The sequence below is a fragment of the Bombus pascuorum genome, chromosome 7 (genome assembly GCF_905332965.1).
Source record: "Bombus pascuorum chromosome 7, iyBomPasc1.1, whole genome shotgun sequence".
Lineage (NCBI taxonomy): Eukaryota > Metazoa > Arthropoda > Insecta > Hymenoptera > Apidae > Bombus > Bombus pascuorum.
Window position 1 is genome coordinate 15,547,943 of NC_083494.1, and position 26,663 is coordinate 15,574,605.

Genomic DNA, 26,663 nt, shown 5'->3' on the forward strand with positions numbered 1-26,663 from the left:
CACCTGGGCAATGATTTACATGAATTTTTTAGTTTATTGTAAGCAACACGTAACACGGATACAGAAGCTCGTGCGATATTCAGCTAGTAGTCGATCTGATTAATATTAATACTAATCGTAAATTGCGCCCGTTATGATATTGCATCGGTCTATCACGATCGAAAATCGAACGTCGGGATTGGTTTTCAGGATCGAAGGGACATTCTTTCGATCGAATCGATCTTTTTCTTGGACGTTTACGCGACGTATTGCGCGAACACCGCGTGTTCTTACTCACTAAATTATACAATGTACGCTTAAACATTTCCCTCCGATTTGCGAGCTTCGCTACCTAGTGTATCTTATCGTAGCTACTATACGACACGAGCCTGTAATAATGGCACAGAAATCGGTAACCTTTTCTAAAATTACATGGCAATTGCTATCAAGTGAGAATTTCTCGATTCTCGAAGTCAATCTTTTCTTCGTATTTTAATTTTCTCGCATATCCTGAAACTTAGACACCTAAAATCTATTCAAGTAGAACGAGAAGCGTATATTCCTCGTGTCTGATCGTTTGTTCGATTTTACGCAAGCTTTCCGAACGTTTAATCGTCGAAATTAAAACTACCTTCTTGGTGAAACGATTGGCCGACTAAACGACTGGAAGAAATCGAGCCTGTTATTTCGCTCGTTCTCGATCGCCTGATTTCAGACTGGCATAGTTCCGCTGGATGATTTACGGTGAAATTCGCATGTATGCAGGTTTTAACAAGTGTCTTTATCGTTGATCGGTAATCCACACGTACGCGATAGATATTCGTTGTGTCTCACGATGCACAATCACCAGTCAGTTATTCGTATATTGCTAAATTTTGAATTTAGAATTTGACATTAAGAATTAATCAGCTTAGACAGTCGAATAATCGCGAGAAATTTGTCGAAGTTGGAAAATTTCAGAAATCAAGGACAAATGTATCGCAGCTTTTATCTTCCGCATACTTTGAATCATTGGCAATTAGATCGCAAGTGGGTTGCTTGTCGCAATTTCCATCAACAGCTAATCCTCGTCGAATCTTCAAAGGATTAAGCCGACATTTTCGTGTTGGATACACCTTGGTAATGCGAAATATGTGATAATGCCAGTAATACTAATTGCTTGGATGACCTTTGCGTGATTCGAGCAGGAGACCAAGTCGGCGCGTTTATTGTATCGTTGCAGAATTTTCTGCGGCAACGATTTTACGAGGTATTCGAGACCTGTCCGCCACGGAAACGCGATTACTCGTCGCAAGCGAAACCGCAAGGCACAAGGAGTTCGCGTCTCATCGATATCTTACGGCTGCTTGATCCACCAATTAGTCGTGGAATGTCGAGGCAGCGAAACTCGAGGAACTTTGCCGACGCAATGACCTCTTAGGAAGTTCTTCTTCTGTACTTTCGTTCAAGCGAGTCTCTAATCTGCGAAATCGGAAGCACGAATTACGTGACTGTATTTCGCTTCTGACGAACATTTTCCCCCTTTCCCCGCTGGAATTAATTACCAAACAGCCTATAAAGTCGGTTCGATATCGAGTCGCGACCATTTGCCGCGAGGATACGACTTTACGGTATGGATAATCGTCGACGCGATAATTGTCATTTTGGCCGAACGTAGCTGAATATGTAATTGCCGGTATAATTACTTAGATAGTTACATGGGCGCATGTAAATAGTATTTATCGTAAGCGAGCACGAGCGCGGCCGATCACGGCAATTCGAGAAACGTGATCGTTCTGGGACTGCGATCCTCGAAGTACGAAGGACACTGTTTCTAATTTTCGATCGACTTTGCCGACTTCGAGGTGTCCTGCTTCTCTAAGCAGCGGAAGATACTCGAATATCAAGGAAATTGTAATTAATCGATACAATTAGATTCGTTCGTAAATAAATATATTCGCAAATCGTCCTACGGTTATTTGACGGTCTTGTCAACGTCAATTCGTTGGGTTAGTTGTCGTCGATCGAAAACATACAACAAGAACAAGAAGTAATCACGGTAAATTATAATTTGTGCAGAAAGAATTCGTGCTCGTAAAGCTAAGATACGCGTTTTCTTCGTAATATTTTCCGTTTCTCCTATTTGTTTTTCCAACGCCCCCGCCCCCTTCCTTCTTCGTTTCCACGCCCACCCCCCTTTTTTTTCCTCGTGCGTTAGAACGAAAGAATCAGGTTTTAACGTGCGTGATTTTTGCAGAACGGACGACCGCCTTTCGCGTAGAAACTTTGGCCCTCGAGATTCTTCTTACACATCTGCAACATACAGACACACCCCGTTAACGATTAAAATACGTTTCTTTAACTTTCTCCGCTAGAGATCGATCGGTTTATTTCGAGAAGCATTCTCGCACTAATTGCGTACCGTGCAGTTGAAACACTGGCTATGGTAATTATTGTTCAGGGCCTCCACCCAGCGATCTCCAGCTTCGACTGGGAATCCACACGCGAAACATTTCGTCGTGAACAATTCGTTCCAATCTGTGCAATAACGTAAAAGAACATTCAATTTTTTAACGTGTTTGCTTTCAAGCTGGCTCTATAAATCGGATTAAGAACGTTTAACCAACCAGCTTCGCAGTAGGGCAATCCTTCTTCGAGGAAGAACTGACTGTTGCCAAACAGCTTGCCACAATAGGAACATTTGAAGCATTCAGGGTGGAAATGCTTTCCAATTGCGTTTAGACAATCCTAAAATCGTAAACGATATACGGATAAATCGACGAGTTTCTATGGTAACGTTATACAGGTTTAAATAGCTTTTGCGAAAAACTTACGCCTTTGATCTTGTTGTTGCATCTGTTGCAAGATGGGGCGATGAAACGTTCGAAGCAGTATTCGCAATAGAGTTGCCCCTTTTCTTCTACAAAGCCGATATCTTGAAGAGGTCGACGACATTGGCTGTTTACGCAGACGAAATGATCGGGGCACCAAATTTGTCCCAGAGCGGTAATGAACGGTCCCCTAAATAATCGCGATGATTACACATTTTTCCAAGCCGCTGATGGAAGCTAGTATTCTGATACGAAAGAAGCAAGACGTAGCACAGCAAAGAACAATTGCCCATAAGACAACTATTTTACGAACCTTATGCACTCTTTGTCGTTTTTACAGCACACTGGTTTTACGACGAGACCATTTGACTTGTGATTAGTATTTTCTTCGTTAGCTGTTAACATCGTGCAAACAAGTGAACATTGTTAATCACGTCAGAACAGGATAACGAATTAAAGTTATTATTAGACAACCAAACAAAACAAGTTTTGTCAAACAATACTCGTAAATTATAACGCACTGCAGACGTTCTTTTGGTATTTACAAGCAACATCACCGATTTTCTAATCTAACGGTATCTCCTAATAGGAAGATGGGATCAAATTTGTACAGAATGAAGGTGTAGCCAAACTCTGTCCAACAAAGTGTTTAAAAACATCATCAGTCGGATAGTCCCTTCCCAAGCGCATGTCGATGGATCGATATTTAAAACACGAGGAGCTAGAAAAGCGACTCAACCGTCGTCGTTCGATGACGGAGAACAGAAAATATAAAAGGGGGATGCGGCAAACACTGAAAAAAAAAAAACAACAAACGGAACACCTAACAACAAAGGGGGAGTACCTGACGTAAGAGTTGCAATAGGCGCACAGGGGCAATCGTGATCCCGGTCCAGTTGCTTGATTTAGGATGCCCCTTCCTCGTTTTGGCGCGCTGCTACCAGCGAAAGTTCCGCTCTTCGACCCGGCACCACCGAGACCACCGACTCCGGTACCTAGATCCGGGTGGGATGACAAATTTGGTGGGTCTACTAAACTGTGGGTATTACTAGAGGGTTCACAATGGATACCGTCCTGACAGTAATTTTGGGTTCCACATTGATTTCCGGTTTGACAACGGTTGTTAATCGAACATTGATCACCTGACTGGCAACGGGTTTCGGTGGAACAACAATAGCTTTGGGTTTTGCAGCTATAACTCTTAGTCTCGCTGCAGCTTTGCCTTTGGCTTTGGCTCTGAGCTTCGGGCTTGTACAATTGCACGGTGGGAACGTTCTGGCCAGTTTTGGCAGTCAGTCGTGCGAGCTGCCCACTCAGATTAGTGCGAGGCTTGTGGATAGGCTGGAAGGAGTTTTTACTTTGAGAGCAGGCATTCGAAGCGTCCTCGTAGGGTAGAGGGATCTGCGGGAAAGGAAGCTTCGCCCTCGACGAAGGTAGACCAGGTTTGGAGCAGGGTGCCACGCAAACGGATCCATCGGGACACGGTGACACGCAGACTCCGCTCTCTGGACAGTTCGGAATATCGATCTCGCAGGCAGATTCTCGGCCGCAGCGGCCAGACGGTTGGCCACAGGTTCCGGTTTTCATGCCAAAGCAAGGCGAAACGCATACTCCCGAGCGATCGGCAGTTGGTACCACGCATACGCCTGATTTTTGGCAAGAGGTATTCGGTCCTTCGCACGGTACCACTACCACGCCTGCTTTGGTACCTTGATCGGAGTGAGCTTTGCAAGGTAATACCGTTACACCGGTGTCTGGACAGGGTTTCGATGCTGGAGTTCCGTAACTAACGTGACGCACTTCCGTCGAGCTGCTGTAAACTGGCTGAACGGCGGAGCTCGTTTCCGTTTTCGAGACCATGGGACAGAGCAGCGAAGGTTTGGAGGGACTCGTTCTGCTAATGGCACACACGCCCTTAGGTGGTTTCTCTCGTGGTTCTGTTCTCTCTGGCAAAGGCCGAGCTGGAACTCTTTTCTCGCATCTCTCGAAATCTTCGGTGACTTCGAGCGATCGTTTCACCACCGATTTCTTCTCCTCGCTCGTTTCCTCGCTGGTCATGTACCGTTTCTCTTGATACTGAGCATGAACCGCGTCCGTGGGCTCTTTGCCTGGATCGTCGGTGCGTTTTTCGTCGAAGCCTACGGTCTTCGAAGCAGCGTACTCGGCGTGTCTATGCCCGTCGTCGGTGTCCTCGTCTACTTTATAAGACACGCTCTTTTTAGTAGGGAAATGTATCGAACTTCGCTTCGTAGGTGGAGGATCTTCTCTGATTCTGGGTGCGTGAGCCTTCACGTAACAAGGAGGAGGTTCCGGAGGTCCTTGAGCCGGTGATTTAGACCTTCCTGGAGTCGGAGTCGGAGTTCTGCTCGGTACATACGTGTGACTTTCAACCGCACCTCTTCTCATGGCCACTAAATTTCTTTGATACGACGGAATAGTGTCTGGTTTCTTCAGAGAAGCGGTTATAGCTTTGCTACTAGGCGTCTGAGGTCGCGATCTCACCGGAGACGGGGAAGTATCTCTCAGACGAAAATCAGGCGGAGGAGTAGGCAAAGGTCGAGGAGTGCACGGTTTAGGCGGAGGTTCCGTTCGGCTGCTTCTTCCCTCGCCGTATAAGATATCAGCAGGAGGACAATGAGCGCTTCCGTCTGGGTGAAGCGAGGGTGTCTGAGAACGACTGGCGATTTTCTGGTCCTCGGGTCCGATCTCGCGACTAAGAGGCGTATACGGTCGTTCCGGAGCGATCGTGAGTGCTTCCTGAAACGGAGAAATCGGTCGAAGTTCTTTTTTGGGCGGTTTAGGTCGACACCTATGGTCCAAGTATATAGTTTCCTCCGTGTACACTTCCTTCACGCTGCTGGAAGACGTACTGAGAGGCGTGTATGGTCGATCAGGCGCGGTCGTTAGAGCGTTCACCATTTCAGACTTCCACTCTTTAGGAGTCGAATTCTGAAGGGCAGAATGAGGTATCGGTTTCGGGCCTGTATCAGTCTGCTTCATAAATTGAACGCGTTTTTTATTCGTTTCCATGATTTCCTGAGCCGGAGGATACTTGGAGCATACGCGTCGATCCCTCGGTGCTTGTTGATCCCTCAAACTTTTGTGGACCTGTACCTGTTCTCTTAAACTCTTCTTGCGCTCATCTTCGATGCATCTTCTTCTAACGCGTTCTTGAACCAACACTTCTTCCGTGATCTCCTCGTAAGTCTCTTTGATGAGCTTCTTGCGTCCGGGAGTGTCGCTGTCGGCTTCCGTCACTCTTTCCTCGCGAACCACCGTCCTTCCCAGAGGTTGTTCTCGAACTTCTTCCACTTCTTCCTCACCTTCCTCGAAAGTCACGTGTCTGCTTCGTTCCTCTTCCTCCTGTCGTTTTCGCTCCTCTTCCTCTCGTCGTCTTCTTCTTTCTTCCTCCTCCTCTCGTCTCCTCCTTTCTTCCTCTTCCTGCTTACGTCTCTCCTCCTCCTCCTCCTCCCGCTTTCTCTCCTCCTCTTCCTGTTTCGCTTTCTCTACCATTTGCTGCACATCCACGGCAGAGGTGACCACTTCGGCAGACTCAACCACCGTCTTTTCCTCAGCGTCCTCGACGTCTCTTTCCACCTGAGTGGTAGTCCTTCTCGTGTAAGTTTCTTCTTCTTTCTCCACCATTTCTTCCTCCGTTGTTTCCTCTCTGGACTCCTCTGTAGGTTCCTCCACCATCGGAGTACTGGATCGCATCGGTGACGGTTCGACGGTTTTCTCTAAAGTCTTTTTCGTCTTGACGTGCATTCCATCGATATCTTCTTCCGACATCTCCGTTATGAAGTCGTGTTCCCCTTTGATTCCTACGGCACCTTCGTCTTCGATCTCATCCGCCGGTCTCAAGTCTATCACCTCCTTGTCGATCTCGGTCGTCTCCTCCTTCGCTTCTTCTTGCTTTACCACGTGTTGTGTCGGCAGCGGCGGCTTCTCGCAGATGGTCTGTTCGCGTCTACAAATTTCCGCCCGGTACGAACGATGCTCTTCCCGAAATGGTTGATTCCTCTCGCATATCCTTTCCTCCTGACAGATTTCCTTCTGATGGAACTTCTTGCACACTTTAGGAGGCTGTACCCCGCTGTAACTCTGTTCGTACAGATTGCTGCCTGTCGTAACGGTGGCTGTCCATGGTTTTGGTATAGGTTGAACGATTCTGGTAGGCGTCAGAGATCTCCTGACACCGTCGGTCGAGCCGGGTCTCGATGTTACCTCGCTTCTCGACTGTCTGCCGGTGGTCTCCACCAGCTCCACTTTTCTATAAGCTGGACCTGGACAACTGACTCGATCCATCGGTTCTTCCTCAAAGCGATAGCACTGTTTCGTGACTCTGTCCACCTCCCTATCTGTGCTTTCGCCTCCCTTCCTTGTCAGCGCCCTCTCGCAGGCCTCGATGCAGGCTTTCTTTTCTTTTACCGCTTGTCTACTTCTTCGATCGAGGGCAGGATTAGGATCGATGTACAAAGGACTGGCAGTGGGATAAGTAGTATCTTCGATCGGCTTTGGAGGCGGCCAGGTCAGGCTTTTCGATTTTACAGAGCTAGGACGGTACTCGGTTTTGGTGTCCTCGACGATCTCGTAATAGTAGGACTTTTCGTGGGTTTCCGTCGAGCTTTCTGGGATCATGATGTTTCACGGGATCGTTGCGAAGGAGGGAGATCGATGGAATTTTGCCGGGTGCACGGTCGGAAGCGAGCATACGGAGATCAGATTGCACGAGGCACACAAAACGTTTGACACACGCGTTTGATAACACAGGCGGTAGATGGGAGTTTTGGGGTGTGTTAGAAAGAACGAAAGAAAAACAAAGAAATCAGCTGTGAGTAAGAAGCACATTGACCGATACGTGCCCGTGATCCTTTTATCGTAAAGCAAGTTCATGTTGTAGATCATCGAACATTTAATTGAAAAGATAATGGGCTATTGGATCGCGGGCACGTCCAGGATGCTAAATAAAAAGAAGCGCAGCTTAAGAATGAAAAAAGATAATAAACGATAGCCAGGATCACGAAGTTAGACATTTTCGTGATCGGCTGGCTGCGTTCAAGCGATGAAAAACCAAAGCTCGTGATTAAAGCGATTGATCAACGCGTTAATTAAGCGTTACGAGTGAGCAGACGCACTTCTCCAAAATCATTCGCCACTCGAACACTCTGTCATTGAACGATCTACAGATTCGAAGATCAATCGCATCTCTAGACGATCGTACAAAAAAAAGGGAACACGAATTTCGAGCGCTGTGGGTTAGCATCTCGACCTTGAGTGCACCTCGAAGGAGTCGATGCGAAGCTAGGAAAAAATGTAGTTAATCAACGGTACTTTGGAGGATCTTGAAGATGCGTGTACGTGTGTATACGTCCATGTATCGTAATATATATGCGTGTGACACGAAGTGGTAAAGGGAACAACATGTATTGAGCGAAGAGCGCTTGTTCGGCTTAACTATCGCTTTATTTCGCAATTGCAGTAAGTTCTCAACACTTTACGAGAAAATCATTCGTCGACAATAATACACGGCTCGAGTCACGATCTTTTTAATTTCGAAATCACCGATTCATTCGATCGATATAACAGAGAACCGAACAATTGATGGACGTTGAACAAATTCTAATTCCGTTTCGAATCGCTGTATTCGAGATTAAAGAAGAATCGCGAACATCGAATGTAAATAGTTATTTGCATAGAATTGGATCGTTCGATTCGGCTGTCAGCACGAAGACGACGACGGCGTAGCTGAGAGCTACCGACTCATGCGAATGTGAGGGAGAAAGGTCTGGGTTTCGGGTTGAAAGATGGACCGGCTGAAAAAAGATAAGAAAAGAAAAAATTATGTCTGGAGGAGCATGAACGGAGTATGACTTTTAATCGAAGTAGCAATTCGATTTCCGATTTCTAAGCCATTCTTTTCGCTCGTATATGCGTATAAAATCATTCGCTATGAATATCGCACGTGCGAGTAGTATAAGAAAAAAATAAAAAGTATTTATACAGAGGAGATACCATCGCGAAAAATAACACATAGTCGTCTCTATCGAAGTCTCTTCATCGTTACGTAAGATCTTTCTATCGAAACAGGCTTGACTCATTTATACGCTATTTAGGTCTCGAATTCAGTCGTCCCAGTTTTCTTTCTGATCAGCCTGCATCGTCGTTGCTCCATAGGACCCACCATGATCTCGATCGACGTTCGAATAAACGTGTCAACCTGACGACGGCGATTGTCGAGAATGTCTCGTGATGTAGAATGAAATGTCGCAGCCCTCAGAAATCGTCGTCGACGTCGTGAAAACGACGAGCGGATGAAAGCAAAGTTCGACAGAGAGCTTGCAAACGACAGAAACGTGACGGCAAATAGTTCGAATGATCCGTCGATCGTCGTGAACGCGTTTCAATGAACGGAGTTGCGAATAGAAACAGATAGATAGATAGATAGATAGATAGATAGATAGATAGATAGATAGATAGATAGATAGATAGATAGATAGATAGATAGATAGATAGATAGAGAGATAGAGAGATAGAGAGACAGACAGACAGAAAAAAAAAGATAATGCGAGGGACACAAGCCAAATGGGGCATATTAGCCAAAGCTAGAAACTCGGTCAGAGGATTTGGATCTAATCGTCGTACCTCTGAAGGGCACATTTTTTGGCTTTGGTAGTACCGAGAAGAGACCTATTTGCAACAATCGAAGACAAAGTGAGGCCAAGGATAATAGGCGGGTCCCGCCATTAGGATTACACCGATCGACCAGAGATCGTTCCTCCAGATACCAAACGAGAAAGTCGAGCTTGTCATCGGTAATTTATACGACCGCAATTTCCGCTTTTGTTTCCTGCTAGCGTTCCGGGTTGACATGGCTTTGGCGTGCCTGTCGTAATTATCGCTAGAATGCTCGCGTCGCGACGCGGAATTTCATGCACGTAACAGTCGAGGCGAAAAGCAGAGGTACTTCTAAAATCATGCTTCTACGGAAAAGGAGCTCGACTTTTATCTCTTTCGTCTTATCCTTTTTATAGATCTCTTTTCGTTCGTAACGACGAACGTAGTTACATAACGCGATCGTCGATTATGTAATGACAAGTCGTAAGATGGAAGAACGATTTCACGTACGTTTAAACGGCGATCTCGACGATTCTCGTAGTCACTCTTTATTCCCTCGTCATTCTTTAGCGAGTCTAACCGCGATGTATTACGAAGAAAGAAACTTACCGGTCACAGTCTGACTCTGAGGTCGTGGTAGAGTGCTATTTCCTGTATTCGCTAGCGGTGGTGATGATATAGTACTCGATCCTCCAAAGGGTTTAGGACCAATTAAATTGTTCGATGCTGGAGCCTGCATGATAGAAGATACTCGATTATTTATCGTTCTTGTTCGATCAAAGCACGATGATGGTACAACGATACGATTAACGATATGGTTGTGTGATCAGAACAATTAACAACGATGTTTTGCATTTCAACGAATCACAATGAAGGTACACGTAGAATTTCGTTAGATGTGAGATTAGTGAGGCGTCGTGGCAAACAACATGACAAATGCGATGCATATTGCTAAATATCGTTTAATAAACTAGCGTCTACGTAACGAGTCGAGAATTTCGATTAGCGTGAGAAACGAACGACGAACACTGATAACAATTATATTCGCCGCTGCCTTGACATCACGTTGCATCGACACACAAAAGAGAAAAAAAAAAAAGGAAAAAGAAAAAAAGAACAGAATATACACGGTCTTATCTCAGCAATCGCGCAGCATCGCTATCGTAGTGAAATTTTCTCCACACGCTGGCATCGTTCTCTGAAAAAAGCGACAACTTTGAGAGAAACCATGGTGTCAACGACGTTACCCTTTCGCGCACTAAATCACGAACTGAACGGAAAATTACGAATTCAAGCACAACGTTCGCGATATATTCTCCATGCTCGAATCACACAGCAAAGGATTTCGTCGACCTTCGTTTTTCTTTTTCTTTGCGTTTAAACTTTGCGACGTACTTCTCTGGAGAACATATCTGGTATTCAAAGCAGCGGCACCGCGGTCAGCGTGATTTTCATCGGATCGCTAAGGACGTACCTTACCGAGCGTAAGGTTTCGAGTGTGAGACGTTTGAGACGAGTCGCGTTGGGATATTACCTGCACTGATCGGAAACTGGGTGGATTGACGGGCGAAGTGCCAAGGCGGGTGGGCTGTAATACATAAAACGACAGAACGATGTCACGTGGAAGTGGCAATTAAAAAGGGGAGAGATTCGTGGCAGAGTCGAGGCAACACGCACACTCGTAGTCGCGCCAGGCTAATTAGTCACAGCTTCGAAATAATCGTCGCCGACGCGAATAATTCACATTTTCCACTGACAAAACCTATTCTTGCGTTTACTATCGGCAAGTATACAGCAGCGCATCGGAAGGACGATCAGGTCGAATATCACAACGACGAATATCATCCGAGTGATTCATATCTCTTTCCTCACCGAACTTTGACTTTGTTTTCTTCTTTCTATTTCGCTCGATCTCGTTTTTATATCGATCCGTATTCCCTCTTGGCTTCGTTCGCCGCGTCTTTCGAACGACTGTTTACTTTCGAATTTAACTCAGAGACAAGATCTTTCGGATGTTCAAGTATCATAGAATTCGTCGACGACGAAACCGCGATCGACGATGCCGATCGAGACTCGATGAATCGTCGTTCGCGTCGGAGAACGTTTGGGTAACATCTCGGGAAAATGTCGGAGATTCAACGACGGTCTTACTGTCGGATAAAAATCACCGGTATTGCCTAACCTCTGTACAACCGGTCTGAATGGTGATCGTGCTCGTAAACGTTTTCGATTCCCAGTGGCAGTTGTCGTTGCTGATGCAGCCGTTCCTATTCGGGGACGATAGCTGAGAATTCGGGAATCCGTAATCGGGACTCGTACGGTTGCAAGCCTGGAAAAGCGATTAGCGCCAAGCAAACACCACACGTGTTAAGTCTTAAAATTGTTTTCTTCTTAGATTCTTTGAAATTCGATAAAATCAAGTCGATTGGAAAGAACGATGCCCCGAGATATCCAAGGCAAGATCTAAGCGAACAAACGATTAACTCGGTGTCATTGGCGAGCGCGAGAAGCAAAACTGGATGCGATATTTCGAAACTATATAAGAGGCACGTATGACAAAGGAAAAACGTGGACACGAGGACGCGATTACGCGAAAAATACTTACGGAGAATGGTTGAGGCGATGATGCGTGATTACTCAGAGGTGGAGACAACGGTGCATTGGCGAGTGCAGCGGAAATCGTGCTCGCAGGAGCCTTTCCGCCTCTGTGACATTTAATTGGCACTTTATTCAAATTCTACGCATATTTCGATCGTCGTTCTATAGGTTTCGTGTCGTTATCATATAATACTTACGGTGGTATGGTAATTGGAACCATGCCAGCAGGTGCATTTTGCCTGGCGACTAGTTTCGCGTGAATGTCGCAGTACAGTTTGTTGTTGATATTGTAATAACCGACGTTCTTCAGGGAAGTGCCACAAGTGGAGCATTTGAAACACTCTACGTGAAGATTTTTATCCTTGATCCTCACGAACACACCCCTGCGGAAAAGAATGTCCGATTAAGGTGACGATATATCTTTATCCGTTTGATCAGTTTTAATAGGTGCAAAGTGCATTGTTGTCGGATGTGCCACGAGTTTTTCATCGAAATATTTAAAGGGGAAAAAAAAGGGGGGTAGAATTCGCTACCTCGACGAGGGAGGCCGAGAACACAGGGGTTATCACGTTGTATCGTGGTGTTTTTTTTAAAAACTAACGTCTGTTCGTGGTTGCGATGCCGTGTTAAGTGAAATGAGTCTTAGTTAATCCTTAGTACGCTACGTATCGTTTACATATTTTTTGAAGAAAACAACGTGTGCTTGACTGGATGAAAAAATTGTACGAAATACTTAAAAATATGTATGCGTATTCAACGACGCAACGAGAAAGGTTCGTAAAGCGCGGGGAGAATTATTCACGGAACGTTTAGAAGATGTTCGATTTCTTAAAAAGGGCGTGAAAGGTTTACAAAAAAGATGTGTTGACAAAAAATACTGAAAATACGTACAAAAAACACAACATTTATACAAAAAAGGAAAAAACACGTTCAAAAACAAAAAAGAAAAGTCACAACATCGAAAGCATAGTTTATACCATCCTGGTGACTACGTAACCAGAACAATTCGACGGATAACGCATAGAATGCTAATGATAAGTCGAAGAAATGTGCGATGGAGGACGAAGAATGATCAGACATAGGTAAATCTTGCTAATCAATTCCCATGAAAATTAAGCGAGAAGCTCTCACAATTGCCAATGATTTCCACACTTTTCCGCCGAGTAACGAGAATCGCGAATAAAAAGATACATCCTTTTTCCAAGGAGCGACACTGACGACGATAGAGGCGACAGAGAAAGAGTAAGATAGATAGATAGAGTAAGAGAGAGAGAAAGAGAAAAAGAGAGACAGATTCTGTGCTTCCATTCAAAAAACATAGCGACAAAACGTGCACGTTTACAAACATCGATATATCGGATCATCGATTTACGATGGACGAACGCGGAAAACGCACATCCTCGTTTTACTTAGTCGAAAAGCGTTTCGGGATGATACTAGCGTACGACAATCGAGCAAAATCAAGGCGGCCATAATTTTTGCGTACTCTTTGTCCGGCCAAGAACGTCACGTTAGGAACGAGAGTCACGATTCGCAACGAGACACAAAAAAAGAAAGAAAGAAGCAAAAAGTCCTGCTACAAAAATACTTGGACGAATGATCGTACAAAATATCACGGAATCGCGAGCTCGTTCCCACCCACACCCACATACGTGACATTACTTTTTTGTTGTTTTTTTTTTTTTTTTTCTACGGGCGAGACACTTAATAGAAGCGACATATCGTCGAGAAGCTAAAATTCACCGGCCCATTTCGACCGTGCAAGGGAAGAGAGGCTTTTCACGTAAATATGTAGTTACACGAGAACTCGGTCGCAGTTGCTACAACGAACAACCGATGACGCCGGGGAGGAAGAAGAAGACTCCTGTCGTTGCACTTGACGTTTCGACGACGGACTTTCATTGTAATTGACGGCCGGTATACCGTGCAGGGCATGAAATAGAGGCGTGGGTGATCTCGGCGACGTGGCCCTTCCGCCAACGGCATGGCTCACCGACGAGTAAAACTCTGTTCTCGGAGGTACTACGACATGGAAGTAGAGAAACCGTACTGTGACTCGACCAATACGAGAAATTTGTCTAATAGCCGCGAACAACTAACGAGCGAATTGTTCTCCGTGGGAACATTCTCTGTCATCTCTTATCCTGCACGTGAACGAATTTCTAAATCGTATCGGATCCTTCTGATACGATCTCTCTTTTTTATATAACGAGAACGAAGATTCTGATGGTAAAAGATTACGATTTAAGACGGTGGAGAATTCTCGTTCAGAAAGTCCGATTCGACGTTAGAAATCGGAACGTAATCGCGCCGCTCTCTTCTTTCGTGCGTCGAAAGGAAATGGTTTCGTGGTCGCTGCAACTATTCGAATCGTCACGGTCCTATTTCCTTTCTCGTTCTCGATGTCTCCGGTCTGAAAGAAATAAAGTAACGACCGAGGGGACGATGCGCCTCGGCGCGAACTTACACGATGAGCCTCTCGCATTCGGCACAAATGTTCTGTCCAGGTGGAAGGCTTGATTGCGGCGTCGACGGTTGCTGCTGCTTGGTTTCAGGCGCCGAGACTGGCCTCAGTCCTGCCAGGGCCGGCGAAGACGGCGTAATCACGCCGCTCTGCGCAGTTGGCTCCGCTATTTCGCAAAGAAGTTATCGTACCGGCATGCACCAGACTAACTGGAGCCAGCTGATCCAGTCGAAAAATCACTGGAGAGAGACTCTTTATCGCGCGTTACGCTCCTTTTAAGAAACGTTTGTTCCACGTTTCGCGCTCCACTACCGTTAACTTACTTGCTTAACGACTCTCCAGAGATTTTTCTTAGCTTGGTTTTTCATAAGACGTTCAACTATTAATAACAAGACAGAAGTAAACTCGAATTCGTTCTCGATAATTCGACAGAATTCCACGAATCTAAGAGGCATCGATGTTTCTTTGCTATTCGAATTTCTAAACGCGATTAACTACTAACCGGGTTCCGGCGTCTTTGGTTCTTTGTCCGCTTCCTGAACCATCTTGAATACCTCGCTGTTCTCCGCGTTGTAGTTTTTCTCGTTCTTCTTAAAGTTCACCCTGCAAACAATCGGCTCTGTTACCGTAAACAAAACTATTCCTGTAATGGTTACGTTCTATCGTAGAAGATCTTACCCAAGCACACCACCGGCTAGGACTTCCGCTTGCGCGGAAAGAGTTTCCGCGATAGTCTCCTCGCTATATATACCCACTGGGCTGTTGTACTGTTTGTTAACTATAGATTTGATCGAACCGTCTCCCGTTCCATTCAGCTGCAACACGCGAATAAACGTTCGTTAGATCGTTTTTGGCGTTGAGTCCCAAAATTCTCCGCTTCTTTAACCGATTGACACTAACGAATGGCTTTGGACTGAAGTTGTGACCGCTTCCGATGTGCGATCCATCTTGTTTCTTGGCTGCCAAGGATGTCTTCGTAACTGGAGCGATATTGCCAAGCCCTGCGGTGGGCGATGGCGATGGCAGGGCCGAACTTATCGGAGACACGTGCGGTTTCCAGGTACTACCGCCTCTGCGAACGACAGTAACGAGATAAACGTACGGTAATAACCGATCGCTCGGAAAATGTTCGAGTCGCAGTCGCGTCTCTTGCTACCTCTGTATGGTCAACTCGAAGTTGTTCCCAGCTCTCACGATAACATCCTGCGCGTCCTTGTGCCTCAGATTGTACATCTCCGTGTTATTGACCCTGATAACTGCATCGCCGGCCTTCAAACCAGCCGCTTCCGCCGGCGATCCGGTATTAACCTGCAATACACCATGTTTACTCAACAAACGAATATCGTGTTTTTCTCTAAAAATGGTAATTCGGACGAATCCGTCGTCGATACGCGCCCATTTTCCTGGGATACGCAGACTCTCCTTCTTCCGCGGAGGAGAGATTCAGAAGACTCGAGCCGCTATATTTAAGTGCAAGCGTTACACCTCGAATGTCGGATACTGTGCATCCATTCACGCGAGGACGTTCGAAAAAAGAAGGTTTCGCTGAGAACACGAGCAGGAACGTCGAAGATAAACCAGGGGGAGCCTTATTGAAGTCTAAGAATACGTTTTTTGCTCGATCTAAAACCCTCCTGCTGTTTATTTCTTGCTGTTCATTAATCGTACACGAAGCTTAAATGCTTGATTATCGTCCTTTCACGCTCGCGGATCTGCCCGTACGTTCTCGAAGAAATCGCCAAGTACGCTTCGTAAAGAATTCTTTCTAGAGGTTCGAACGGTCCAATCGCGACACTGCCAATCGTCGTTATTTATGCATCGCGCAGTTTTATCTTTCTTCGCCTCAGTCAAGTTCAACAGACGCCCGGCGATTAAGGAAATGAATTACCTTGCGTGATCAATGAGTCGCTTTAAATCATCATAATTTATCGCGTAACACCTCGCACACTCTTCTAACCGTGATTTTGCTGCGAGTTAATTACGCTATTAATATATTTGGTAACCAGTATGCGCGCAGGATACGCGATCCGCTTTGCCTCGTTGCTTTTGCCCATTGAACGAGACGCTTGATCTCTTTTCGGCCAGCGATTAAGAGTAATCGATACTTTCGAGAGGAAGAAAAAGGAAACGAAAAGCTCATTAAGAGCCTCCTACGGTTAAAGAGTCGGTTCTCGTCCCTCCTTTCTTCCTCCGATGTTCTGGCGGAATCGAATATAATTAATAGACGCGCATCAGACCGATCCAGGCCCTAGTTCTTTCTATAAATAGTAACCCGTACGTTCGTTGATTTATTAACGTTATTTTTATTAACGGATCTCGTACACCGGAGAACGATGCTTTTTCCACGCCACGTTCCTTTTATTTCCAGTCTGTCGAGCTACGAATAATTTTTCCAATGGTCGAAGAGAGTACGGGCCCGATTCTTAGGCACACACGTAAGCTCTCGAGCAAGAGGTTTTTAACGATCAGCCGTGTGGGCTTCGTACTTAAGCTCGCGTCACGAAGACGAAATCAGGGCAGAGGGTGAGTTGTTCGATTTGCACGTCTGCCTCCAGAAATAGGAATGCGAAGTTGCGTCATCGTTGTTGCCGTAATAGTTGGATACGTTTGCCGTGCACGTTATTATCAACAGCGTGGCTGTTCGAACGAGGGTGGGGTATCTTCGGTGTTTCGCGTTCCGTGAACACTGGCGAGAAGATTCCACAGTAAAAACGATACCGATTCGCCAGACGCGGCTAATGGTCAAGGAACTCGCGGCGTTCTTCTTCGTCCCTAGGTCCACGAAAACGTAGGACGTGGACGTAAGTCAGGGTTAAGCTCGGTGGGCACCGTGAAAGCCTGCCTCTAAAAATAGTCTCGGACCGGTTTAAAAATAGGCCCCGAACACATACGCCTCTTATTTGTACGTATACGTACGAGCGGCAGGCCGAACCAACAGTTAGAATGCATCAAGATGCAGCATAGTCTTATACGTATGACATATCGGAGCCCAGGCCGTGTATTCATTCTACGAACGCTCCTGCCACCGCGTGAACCGCGATGAATGAACGAGTACGCGCGGACATACGTGTTCCGAGCGTACACCAACTCGAGCCGGAGCGCATGCTTTGGGTAATAATAGCGTCTGACAATTTTGGATAAAGTATACTTTGCCTCTGCTGGCCTGACCGCCTCGTAATGGAGTATACTAATTTCGTAATTAACTGGTCGGCAGGCCTGTTCAATGGAAAATGACGCGAGCTTCACTCTACATCGAGCGTCGACACGTATTTCGTAGAACCGAATCAACGCTACTAGGTTTATTTTCCTTCGGGATAGAAAGTGAAACTCGCTAAACTGTTAATACACGTCGTATCGTGATCTTGAACGAAAGCGTACTCTCGTTACGAAGTACGTGGGGCGCGTATTTGTGACGAACATCCGTGACTTTAGTAGCTACGGAGCTACCGAACGTATTATTAATAACGACGTATCTAAAAATATATCCCGAAAATATGTGTGACGATGCAAGTAGATGCACTTGAATGCAGTGGAACCGAGAGCGAGAATACGCCAAGGTGTACGAGGTACGCATTCCAATGGGCGGGTTATCAGAGACGGATCCATCCTACCTTCCATGCTGGAATGCATTTCTCTTCTTTTTTCTTTCTCTCACTTTGAGGACTTAAGGCTCGTTCATACGTGCAATACTCTCGAAAAACGTGGACAGGGAACGGGCCTCGGTCAGTGACACCGGTTTTAATCGGACCAAATGAAAGGGAACGCGCTCGATGGAAATAAGTCACCGATACTTTCGCGTCTTCGTCTCCTTCTTGTTTCGCTATTTTAACGTCGTGCCGTTATGAATTTCATCGCGATCGAATAACAGTACTAATCGTTCTGCTAATGGAACAGCGCGTAAAAATACGACGAAAAGAGAGAGAGAGAGAGAGAGAGAGAGGTCGCAATTCTATTAGAATTACCGGTGAAACGCCACTCTCAGCGTTCGTCCATGTAAAATGCAATTTCAAAGATATTCTTTGTATTCGAGAATCTTTACGCGGGAACTTGGAAACGCTCGGAAGCCATCGCGTTCGTTCAACGTCTTCGATTATCGTATCATCCCGTTTCTCGCGACTTCGTCCACATAGTCGTGACGCATAGACCGATAAACTTATCTGCCACATTCGCGAATACTCGCGCCACTCTAATTATATATTCCTGCATACATAGGTCGGAATGGTTTGCGGTCGCGGGAAGAGGCAAAGTCAACGGTAGCCTCTGTTGTCCTAAGGTAAAGCAGAAGAAATAGATAGTGACGTCAGGCCGAAATTATCGGCCTACGTTCGATCTGGCCTTATCTTTTCGAACAAACTGCACGATGCTATTCGCGCGCAAGATGTAACAACATACATACGTACGTACTTACTTACGTACGTACGTACGTACGTACGTATCCAAGCAAACGAGTCTAGACGAGTGTATCGTTCGCGTGTAGCCGAGTCGTAAACCTCCTTCTACGGAAGGCTGAATATCGATGACGTCCATGCCTCTAGAGACCGAGGTTCTACGATTTTTCGTAATGCAAAACGCTCGACTGTGTCGAAATGCGTCGATACATTTTGATCTGCCAAGCGAAAACGCTCGCGCTTTTCCTTCGTTTCATCGCCTTCTTCGTATTTGCTGTAACGACGACGAGGCGATGGCGACGAACGTTGCAACGACAGGGACGAAACGTAGACGCGTTCTCGGAACGGTGAGTAAGTGATTATGCGTTTGGATAAAGCAACCAGGAAACGGAGTGCAATGTATGCGTGAAAGTGGATTCGATTCTCGGAGGTACTGGTGATTAGGCTCGATGACACACTCGAGCCGGAAGAGCGTCAACGTCAGCCACAAAGGATCCTTGTTAGATGCTGCTCGAGAGAATCGTCGGCATAGAGTCCGACGACTCGAAGAATCGAACGCAAGATGCGCCAGTCTTTCTCGTCGATGACGCGAAGCGAGCACTCGCAATGAGCTCACCTCGCTTCTTCGTCGGTTGATAAAGAAAGCGATGGAGGAGCGCGTGTAGTCGATTAGGTTTATCGCGGCAACGTCTACGTTTTCCATTCGACGTTCGCATTTGGAACTCCAATGACATACAGTAGCGATATGACGTGCTATTTTCAAACGCGGAAATAGACGCTCGCAACGTGCCATGTTTCTCGATGCAACAGGCATTTTTCTCGCACGGATCACAGTTCTACCAGCTACTGTGGAAAACGTTTCGCGAGTCTCAAGTTCGATGATGTCGTAATAGCGATGCGATCACGACGGCGAGGGTGTCGTATTACCCACGAATTCAAGAGGTGCTACTCTAGAAGAGACAAACATACGGCAGAAGACTGATTTCTGGTCTGACTTTTGGCAAATTTCCCACAACTGCCTCCCACTGTGTCTCTTCATTCCCGAAATCGAATCGGCATTTACGATGGCGTTCCTAAATCTTCGACTTCGTCATCGAGATACAATTTCACTCTGCCTTGTCTGGCTTTCCTCATTTGTCTCGCGGACAATACAGGGGAAAAAATCCTATATAACACGATATCCGACGAGTTCCTGTTTCTTTCACGTGTCGTTTCTAAGAAAGGCTTCGACGATCGTTTCGAACGATATCCCAATTACGCGCCTTCCTCTAGAACTCTGGCTAATTAACGATCGTACATACAACGTTGCGCGTAACGATAGGTAATTTCCAGAATACAGGAAGCGTGAAAAGAAACGCGCCAGTGAAAACGAGACGATAGAAATCAGGGGAAAAGACGGTGGCGAGACGAGAGGAGGGCACACGCGACTCGTCGTGCCAATAAAATCGTACGAGATAAAAGAACGCCATGGCGTCGTGAAAACGGTAAAAAAGTCGAGGAATTGGGAGGAGGGGTGCGCAGTAAGAAATAAAAGCGATATTTTTATATCCACGGGTGTAAGCTCGTCTGTGGCGTCCGCCACCGGGCCTCGGTCTCTATTAATATCCACGGGCCGGGCTTCCTTTCGGCCTCCGCAGCAATTCTCTTTGCACCGGCGGACCAACGATCGACCACCGGAAAGAGAAGCTTCGATTGGAAAAAAAATTTCGTGTCGCATCTTCGGGCTTCCGCGAACGTCCTTCCGTTACGTGACTCGTCGACCAACGAGATTTCAATACCAACAACGATCGTTCTACAAAAGGACGTATAATTTTTTTTTTTTAACCAATGCCGTCTCGAAGAACGTTAAAAAAGAAAGAGAAACGTTCGCAAGCCAGTAAAAGAATTCGCAGATGAGTAGTTTCGAGTATTTTTATCGCAAACTTAACGATTACGCGCCCGTGTCCTTGGCTGCATTTGCATTTACGCGTAAAAGGAATAACGTATAGCGAGCAAGTCTGGTTGCTCGGCGAGTGGGCGATCCGACGATTAAAAAGCCGTACGTATTTTAAACGCGCCGATATAAATTTGTCCGAAGATCGTTTTCCGATGCGTACGAAAGGACGGTGCGGTGGTTCGAATTGCGAAAATACCGTATGTCACATCGATTGTCATATCGACAACTTCGCCGACGCTTCCCGTCCATGGGCCAAATGTATTTTCGTACCGTGTGCAACGGATTTCTACATCTCTGAGAATCTGTATCTCCAGAAAATCCGGGCCAAAACTCCCACGAACTTGCACGGATTTTCCTTCACGACGGCGACCTCGTCTTTAAAAAATGTCAATCTTCTCGGATGTTTGTAGAAGGATAAAGAGGACTCGGATAATCGGCCGATCGATGTACCCTTTAAAACCCAAGATATATTATCTACGAGTTCTTGACATCTTACGAGAGGAGCACGACCCCTGAATCTTCTCGGCAATTGTGCCAAGTTTAAAGCATTTATTTTTCAGCGATAATTTCGCTCTACCTTCGCGCGTCCACGAAAGCAAGAACTTTGGTCAACGTGCTTTCACGAATTACGTAATCAGGAAAATAGTTGGGATACTATCGAGTACGATAGCCGGTCAGCAACGAAGATAATCGAATAGTTTATTCGAGCTGATAACGAGCAGGTCGGTAAACAACGTTGGATGCAATTGTTGCCAGGTAGTCAGCGGTTGCCAAGCTTTAGACGAGAGCTACGACGATGCCAGAGTTCTTCGATGTTCGCTCTTCGTCGTTGAACCGTTGCGTACAGACGATGATTTATCAAGCAGATATCAGTCTCGAGCACGGTTTTCGTTCTGAAAGACGTTAAATCATTTTATTACGATCCTGATACTCGCAAATCTTGCTACAACCGTCCGCTCTCTTCCTCCATCTCTCCCTACGCGTGTTAGATCGTACAGCGATCTATTTTCTCGGGTTTGATCCCAGCTTCGAGGAACAAATCCCGTCGAATGCGGGCTTCGTGGAAAGCCGGAAACTCTTGCGTGTCTTTTTCTATCGCTCGTCGGAATTACGAGGTTGCAGCCGGTGCGAGGCAGCTGGCGACATCCTGCGCCAGCTTCGAATTCGCGGTTTCCACCCCGCTGTTTCTCCCATCGCTCGTAAACAAATCGGCCGTACAACTTTTGCCGCGCAACGATTACGTTCTCTTTACCGTGTGCAACACGGAGTTAAGCACGAAGCCGGGCCTCGTAGACATAAACAGAATTCACGAACGGTGACTCGACGCGACGGCTTATTTTCGATAATGACGAAAATCGAACAGCAAAAATATCGCTGTTCTCGATACCGTGCCGTTCGCCTTTCCTCCCCTGCACCCCTCACCACCCCCAACCGGTCGCTCTTTTTCTTTCACTCCATTTTTCCCTCCATTCCCATTTCTTCGTTTCTTTTTCTCGTTCTCTACTAGAGCCCGTTCACCAAGCGGTTCTTGCCAAATGTATTTACGAAGATTTGCTTCTATGTTTAGTCGGGACGATGCATAATTTGCTTCGTGTTCGTTTCGCGATGCCACGGTGCTTCATTTTTCAGCGGCGAATTCTGTAAATCGCTTTCTTCCCACGCGGCTGGCAAAAGCCCAGCTATTGCCACATTCGTGTGTTAACCTTTATCGGAAGGAAGTGCCTGCCTCGGATAGGCAATATGCGAGATATTTTTGTCCGTGCCTGGGCTACCTGTTAACGCCAATCGTTGCGCAATATTATCGTCGTACTCTTTGCCTTGAACATACGAAACCACTGGAAAAATAATATGTCGTAGCCGCGCGTTTAACGACCATAGTAGTTAAGTTATCGATTCTATCGCTGCGCGAACGTATTATTACAGACACGGACAATTATCGTCGAACCGTTCCTTAAAAACGATCACACGATTATCCTGGTCGAAGGTATCTTTTCCTTTCGTTCGAGTTTCTAGCCTTGTGAAGCCGACGCGACGACGCGTTCGACCGCAGTTTACAAACGATACAACGCTAGAACGAATCGAATCTAATTCCCACCGAAGCGATTCACCACCGAGTGAACGATAAAAAGTTATATCAACTATCCCCTGAACGATGCGCGTATGTTCTTTGTACTCGTTATCTCGATTTGTAATTAAAAGTCGTTACAACGATACGGTAAGAGAAAGAACGTTAATAAAACGCGTTATGGACGTGACACTATAATCGGCTAATGACACGAGAAATTTATGTCGAGTCCTTCCTCGGTACGATAATGCGACTCGTACGCATCGGTCGCCAACGAAATATCGCATAACAACGCGCCCACGTTGCACCGACCGCGTCGCCGCGGAATCGCGGAAACTCGCGCGCAAATACACGCAGCTGTTGGTCGCAGATTACGAGACCGAAACCTCTGTCCGTCTATGTTTGTAACGTTACGTACGTTGTTTAATTAATGGTTGTTGCCGAATCTCGCGGTTATTTAACCAAAATCTACGAAAGGATTTCTTTATTTCGAAACATCAGAGTTCGCTCGTCAATTCACGGACGAAACGTGTACGCCTGTATCGTTCGTCAGAGTGAAAAGATTACACGCGTACGAGCACGTTTCGAGTTTCACGTAGTCGCGGTTCGTCGATAAGAGCATTTCTGTCTCGCGTGAATCGCGGCCGACACTTTTGTCGTTTAGTCTACCCTTTTTCTCGAGCGAACAAGCAGCAGACGCACGTGCTACGTCGACGATTGGTATTTTTATCGATCGACGCAAGATCGCTCCCTCCGACGAAAAATTTATTTTCGCGGTGACCAACGCGGTCCAGGAAGCACGAAGCCGTCGACGACATCGTCGTCGTCGTTGCCTTCGTCTTCGTCGTTGTCTTCGCGAGCGGGGCTCGACCCGGCTTGCGCGTTTCGCAAAGGCACCTTCTAGAAATAGAACGCCCAAATAATTTGCCTCGGATTACCAGCGACGCGACGCTACCTCTCTCTCTCTCCCTCTCTCCTTTTCCCTCCTCTTTTTCTCTCTTTTTGAACGCCTTCGATGCATCGATTTTTAAAAACGTTCCTTCCTCCATTATTCCTCCATGTAGATATTCGGTCACCGTTATTTCACACAGGTTTCAAAATATTTTGTTTCGTCGATTCTTTAAACGCGCGAACGCGTAAGAAGGCAATGGTATGCCAAACATCTTCAGAAGTCTACGAATATGTTTACCCGATGAACTCAGCTAATAACCTTTAAATAGATTCGTACGCTAAGGCCCACTAAGTGACCGGTTGGTTTGGTAAATACAGGCGACGATCGTCGTTGTCACAAAGCGGCGGGCGAGGCGTACGTTCCGAGATCGACGATGTCGAAGAACCGGGGAGACGTCGGATTAACCCGAGAGCACGATCTATAAATCCCGCTAATGGTTACCGCGATGAAATGGCAAACTTCGTTAAAGCAATTACTCGCGATTAATTTGTAATTCCTTCGGGTGGGAGCGTTTGACACCGGTAAACTCGTATTTCTCTCCTTTCCGAGAAACTCGAGGGCGGCCGGACGTCGTATTTGCGGCCTCATAAAATAAACGGAGCACGTGCTGCTAAGAAGGCCAAGTTCGAAATGTCGATCGTAAGATAAAACTGTTGAACGTTCGAACAGAATCCACTTGCGTTTCGCGATCGTTTGGCGAAAAGCAAAAGCCCTTAAGACGCAACGTGTTTCAAGTTATATGTCACCTCTTCGTTAACAGGTGGGCAGTTGAAATATTTCCTGATCGATGATTTATCGCGTACGTTACAGGTCGCTCTTAAAATACATATTCTCTTGCTCAACGATAATAAACACGAACGCGTGTACGTACAGCGAGATGCTGGAAAATTTACAGCGGCGATCCACGTAACATCCGGCATGATATTTCGTCGTTAGAGTCATCGAATAAGATCGACATGGAAGTAAACGAAGAAAGTTGAAAATTCGCTGGAAAGTCACGGCGATAGTAGCCAAAAGCTTCTCGTGTTACAGTACGCTTAGTCGCCAAAACACGGTGGCGACGACGGTCCGCGCGTTTCGCACGTAGTTGGCAGCGATTTCTACCGATGCGCGTGAAATAATTTGGCGTTTGTTAGGCTATTACGTAATCCCGACTTACAGTCCATTATGGCGAAAAAAGACATTTCTCGTGATCGTTGAATACGTTCGAAGAATTAAATAGCTCGGACTCCTGTTATTTTCGAGATTTCGTCATGGCCGCTAAACGTCACAGCGATCGGCGTAGCCACTCGTTGAATAGAATTTCATTGAATTTTATCGTCCACGCGAGTTTTTTACGATAGCCGATTTTTACTACGCAAGAATTATCTCAGAGTGTTTGTAAATTGCGTAATGTTTGTAACACACCTATAGTAATAATCGGTTGAAGACGAAGTCTTTATCGTCGTACGTCGATAATGACAATTCGTTGGCGCAATAAGTTTGAACGATTTCCAGTCGCTTTATCCGAGCTATCTGATAATCCTAATAAAAAAAACTGACGATTTTTCACGCTCGTTGAAACGGGAAGATCGATAGATAGCCGGAAGAAAGCCACGAGAGTCGCATCAGGCGCTGAAAGACCGGAATGTCGATGCGTAAAACACGATTGTTCGAAATTGAACGCGTTCCTATCTATCTAACGTTCTATTGGAACTTGGAAAGATCCGTTGCGATGTATTCACGTTGGAAATTTCGAAACAATTAGTAAACAAGGCGAACGCGTTAAAGAATATGTCGGTTAAGATAAGAAAAAAAAGCTCACCTTTTGTACGACGAGCGGTGTACCAAAATCCTTGCCTCCCTGAAGACGAAAACCCCAGGGGGATCCGTCGAATCTGGAGAGTTTGACGTTGATCAGCTGGGCCATATCACTGTCTTTTCTTTAAGCGGTTGATAAAAACTGAATCCTCTATGAGCGACGAACAACGCGAAGAAGTAAGAAACGAGTTGGCTGGATCGTCGGTACGTCAGCGAGACCGATTTTCTATCTGTTACGACTGAATTCGAAACTAAAGGCAGAATATGCACGTTGCACCGGTCACGGTTGACGGCTGCCTTTGCGAGGCGAAATCGCGCGGTTGGGAGAACGGCACGTACGTTCCTGAAGAACGCGCAGACCGGAGTAAAGGTACGGTACAGCAGACGTCGAGGACGGTCAGTCGGGCAGCGGGGCCTGCCTGGCTGCCTTCCTTCCATCCGATTCGGCTTTGCCGCGGTTCTGGCCAGGGGCGGGGATAGGGATAGAGACCTAACACGCGGGTAGGAACGAGACCGCGATCCAGAATTATTCGGGGAGGGAGTGAATGGAAGGTGCGACAAAGAGGAAGCTCCACGTTTCCACGCGCGAAGGAAAGAAACTACCAACGAGATACATATATCTGTTTCGACTGTGTATCGCGGCCATTAGATACAAAGGGCAGCGATGATGCGGGAGACGATGACGCGGCCATGGGAAACGATGATTTTCGATTAAAATCGGTGAACGGCGGATGCCTGGAAAAATACGACGCGACAAGAGACGATCTTGGGCAAACGCGAAAGAAACGATAATTTGGGGATTTTGCTAGGTCGTCCGAGACGATGGATTTACAAGAACAGAGATGGTCGCGACGAAGAACGACAACGAGCAGAAGAGAGGAACAGCGGTTTGCGGAGCCGGAAACAGGGGTTGATAGGGTAGCCAGCGGAGTGGAAGAAGGTACGGAAATGACCTCTTTCGCGAACGAGGAGGAAGCGTCGTAAAGAAAGAAAATGGAGAAAGGAAGGAAAGATAAGAATGAATGAGCTAGAACCGAAATGCGAAAGGGAGGGGTA

At 46.3% G+C, this 26,663-nt stretch overlaps 2 protein-coding genes across 6 annotated transcripts in view; both read right to left on the reverse strand.

Moving 5' to 3' along the window:
- Positions 1-14: 14 nt before the first annotated feature.
- On the reverse strand, positions 15-26,108 carry LOC132908551 (PDZ and LIM domain protein Zasp). 4 transcript variants are annotated; one of them, XM_060962623.1, is made up of 16 exons: positions 25,612-26,108; positions 15,623-15,774; positions 15,367-15,538; positions 15,145-15,281; positions 14,969-15,069; positions 13,802-14,024; positions 12,200-12,385; positions 12,010-12,109; positions 11,587-11,733; positions 10,939-10,992; positions 10,014-10,137; positions 3,634-7,417; positions 2,793-2,979; positions 2,586-2,706; positions 2,381-2,496; positions 15-2,271 (listed from the first exon to the last, which is right to left on the reverse strand). In XM_060962623.1, the coding sequence occupies exons 1-16, from the start codon at positions 25,714-25,716 to the stop codon at positions 2,194-2,196; spliced, it is 5,787 nt and encodes a 1,928-aa protein (XP_060818606.1). In that variant the 5' UTR covers positions 25,717-26,108; the 3' UTR covers positions 15-2,193. The 4 variants fall into 4 exon arrangements, with proteins under 4 accessions (XP_060818606.1, XP_060818607.1, XP_060818608.1 ...); XM_060962624.1 differs by having other exon boundaries at positions 3,634-3,784; positions 10,879-10,992; positions 25,612-26,081; XM_060962625.1 differs by having other exon boundaries at positions 3,634-3,784; positions 25,612-26,080.
- LOC132908549 (E3 SUMO-protein ligase RanBP2-like) overlaps positions 19,688-26,663 on the reverse strand; it is a 42,968-nt gene continuing 35,992 nt past the window's right edge. For both annotated transcript variants that reach the window (XM_060962621.1, XM_060962619.1), the window contains exon 11: positions 19,688-19,697. The gene's annotated coding sequence lies outside the window, so the exon portion shown is untranslated. The remainder of the gene's footprint in view (positions 19,698-26,663) is intronic.

Coding starts and splice junctions, on each gene's coding strand:
- LOC132908551 (XM_060962623.1), bottom strand. CDS start 25,716: ATGGCCCAGCTGATCAACGTCAAACTCTCCAGATTCGACGGATCCCCC. Junction 2,980..3,633: donor TATTGCAACTCTTACGTCAG/GTACTCCCCCTT, acceptor GCGATTATTTAG/GGGACCGTTCATTACCGCTC. Junction 2,497..2,585: donor ATTGCCCTACTGCGAAGCTG/GTTGGTTAAACG, acceptor GTTATTGCACAG/ATTGGAACGAATTGTTCACG.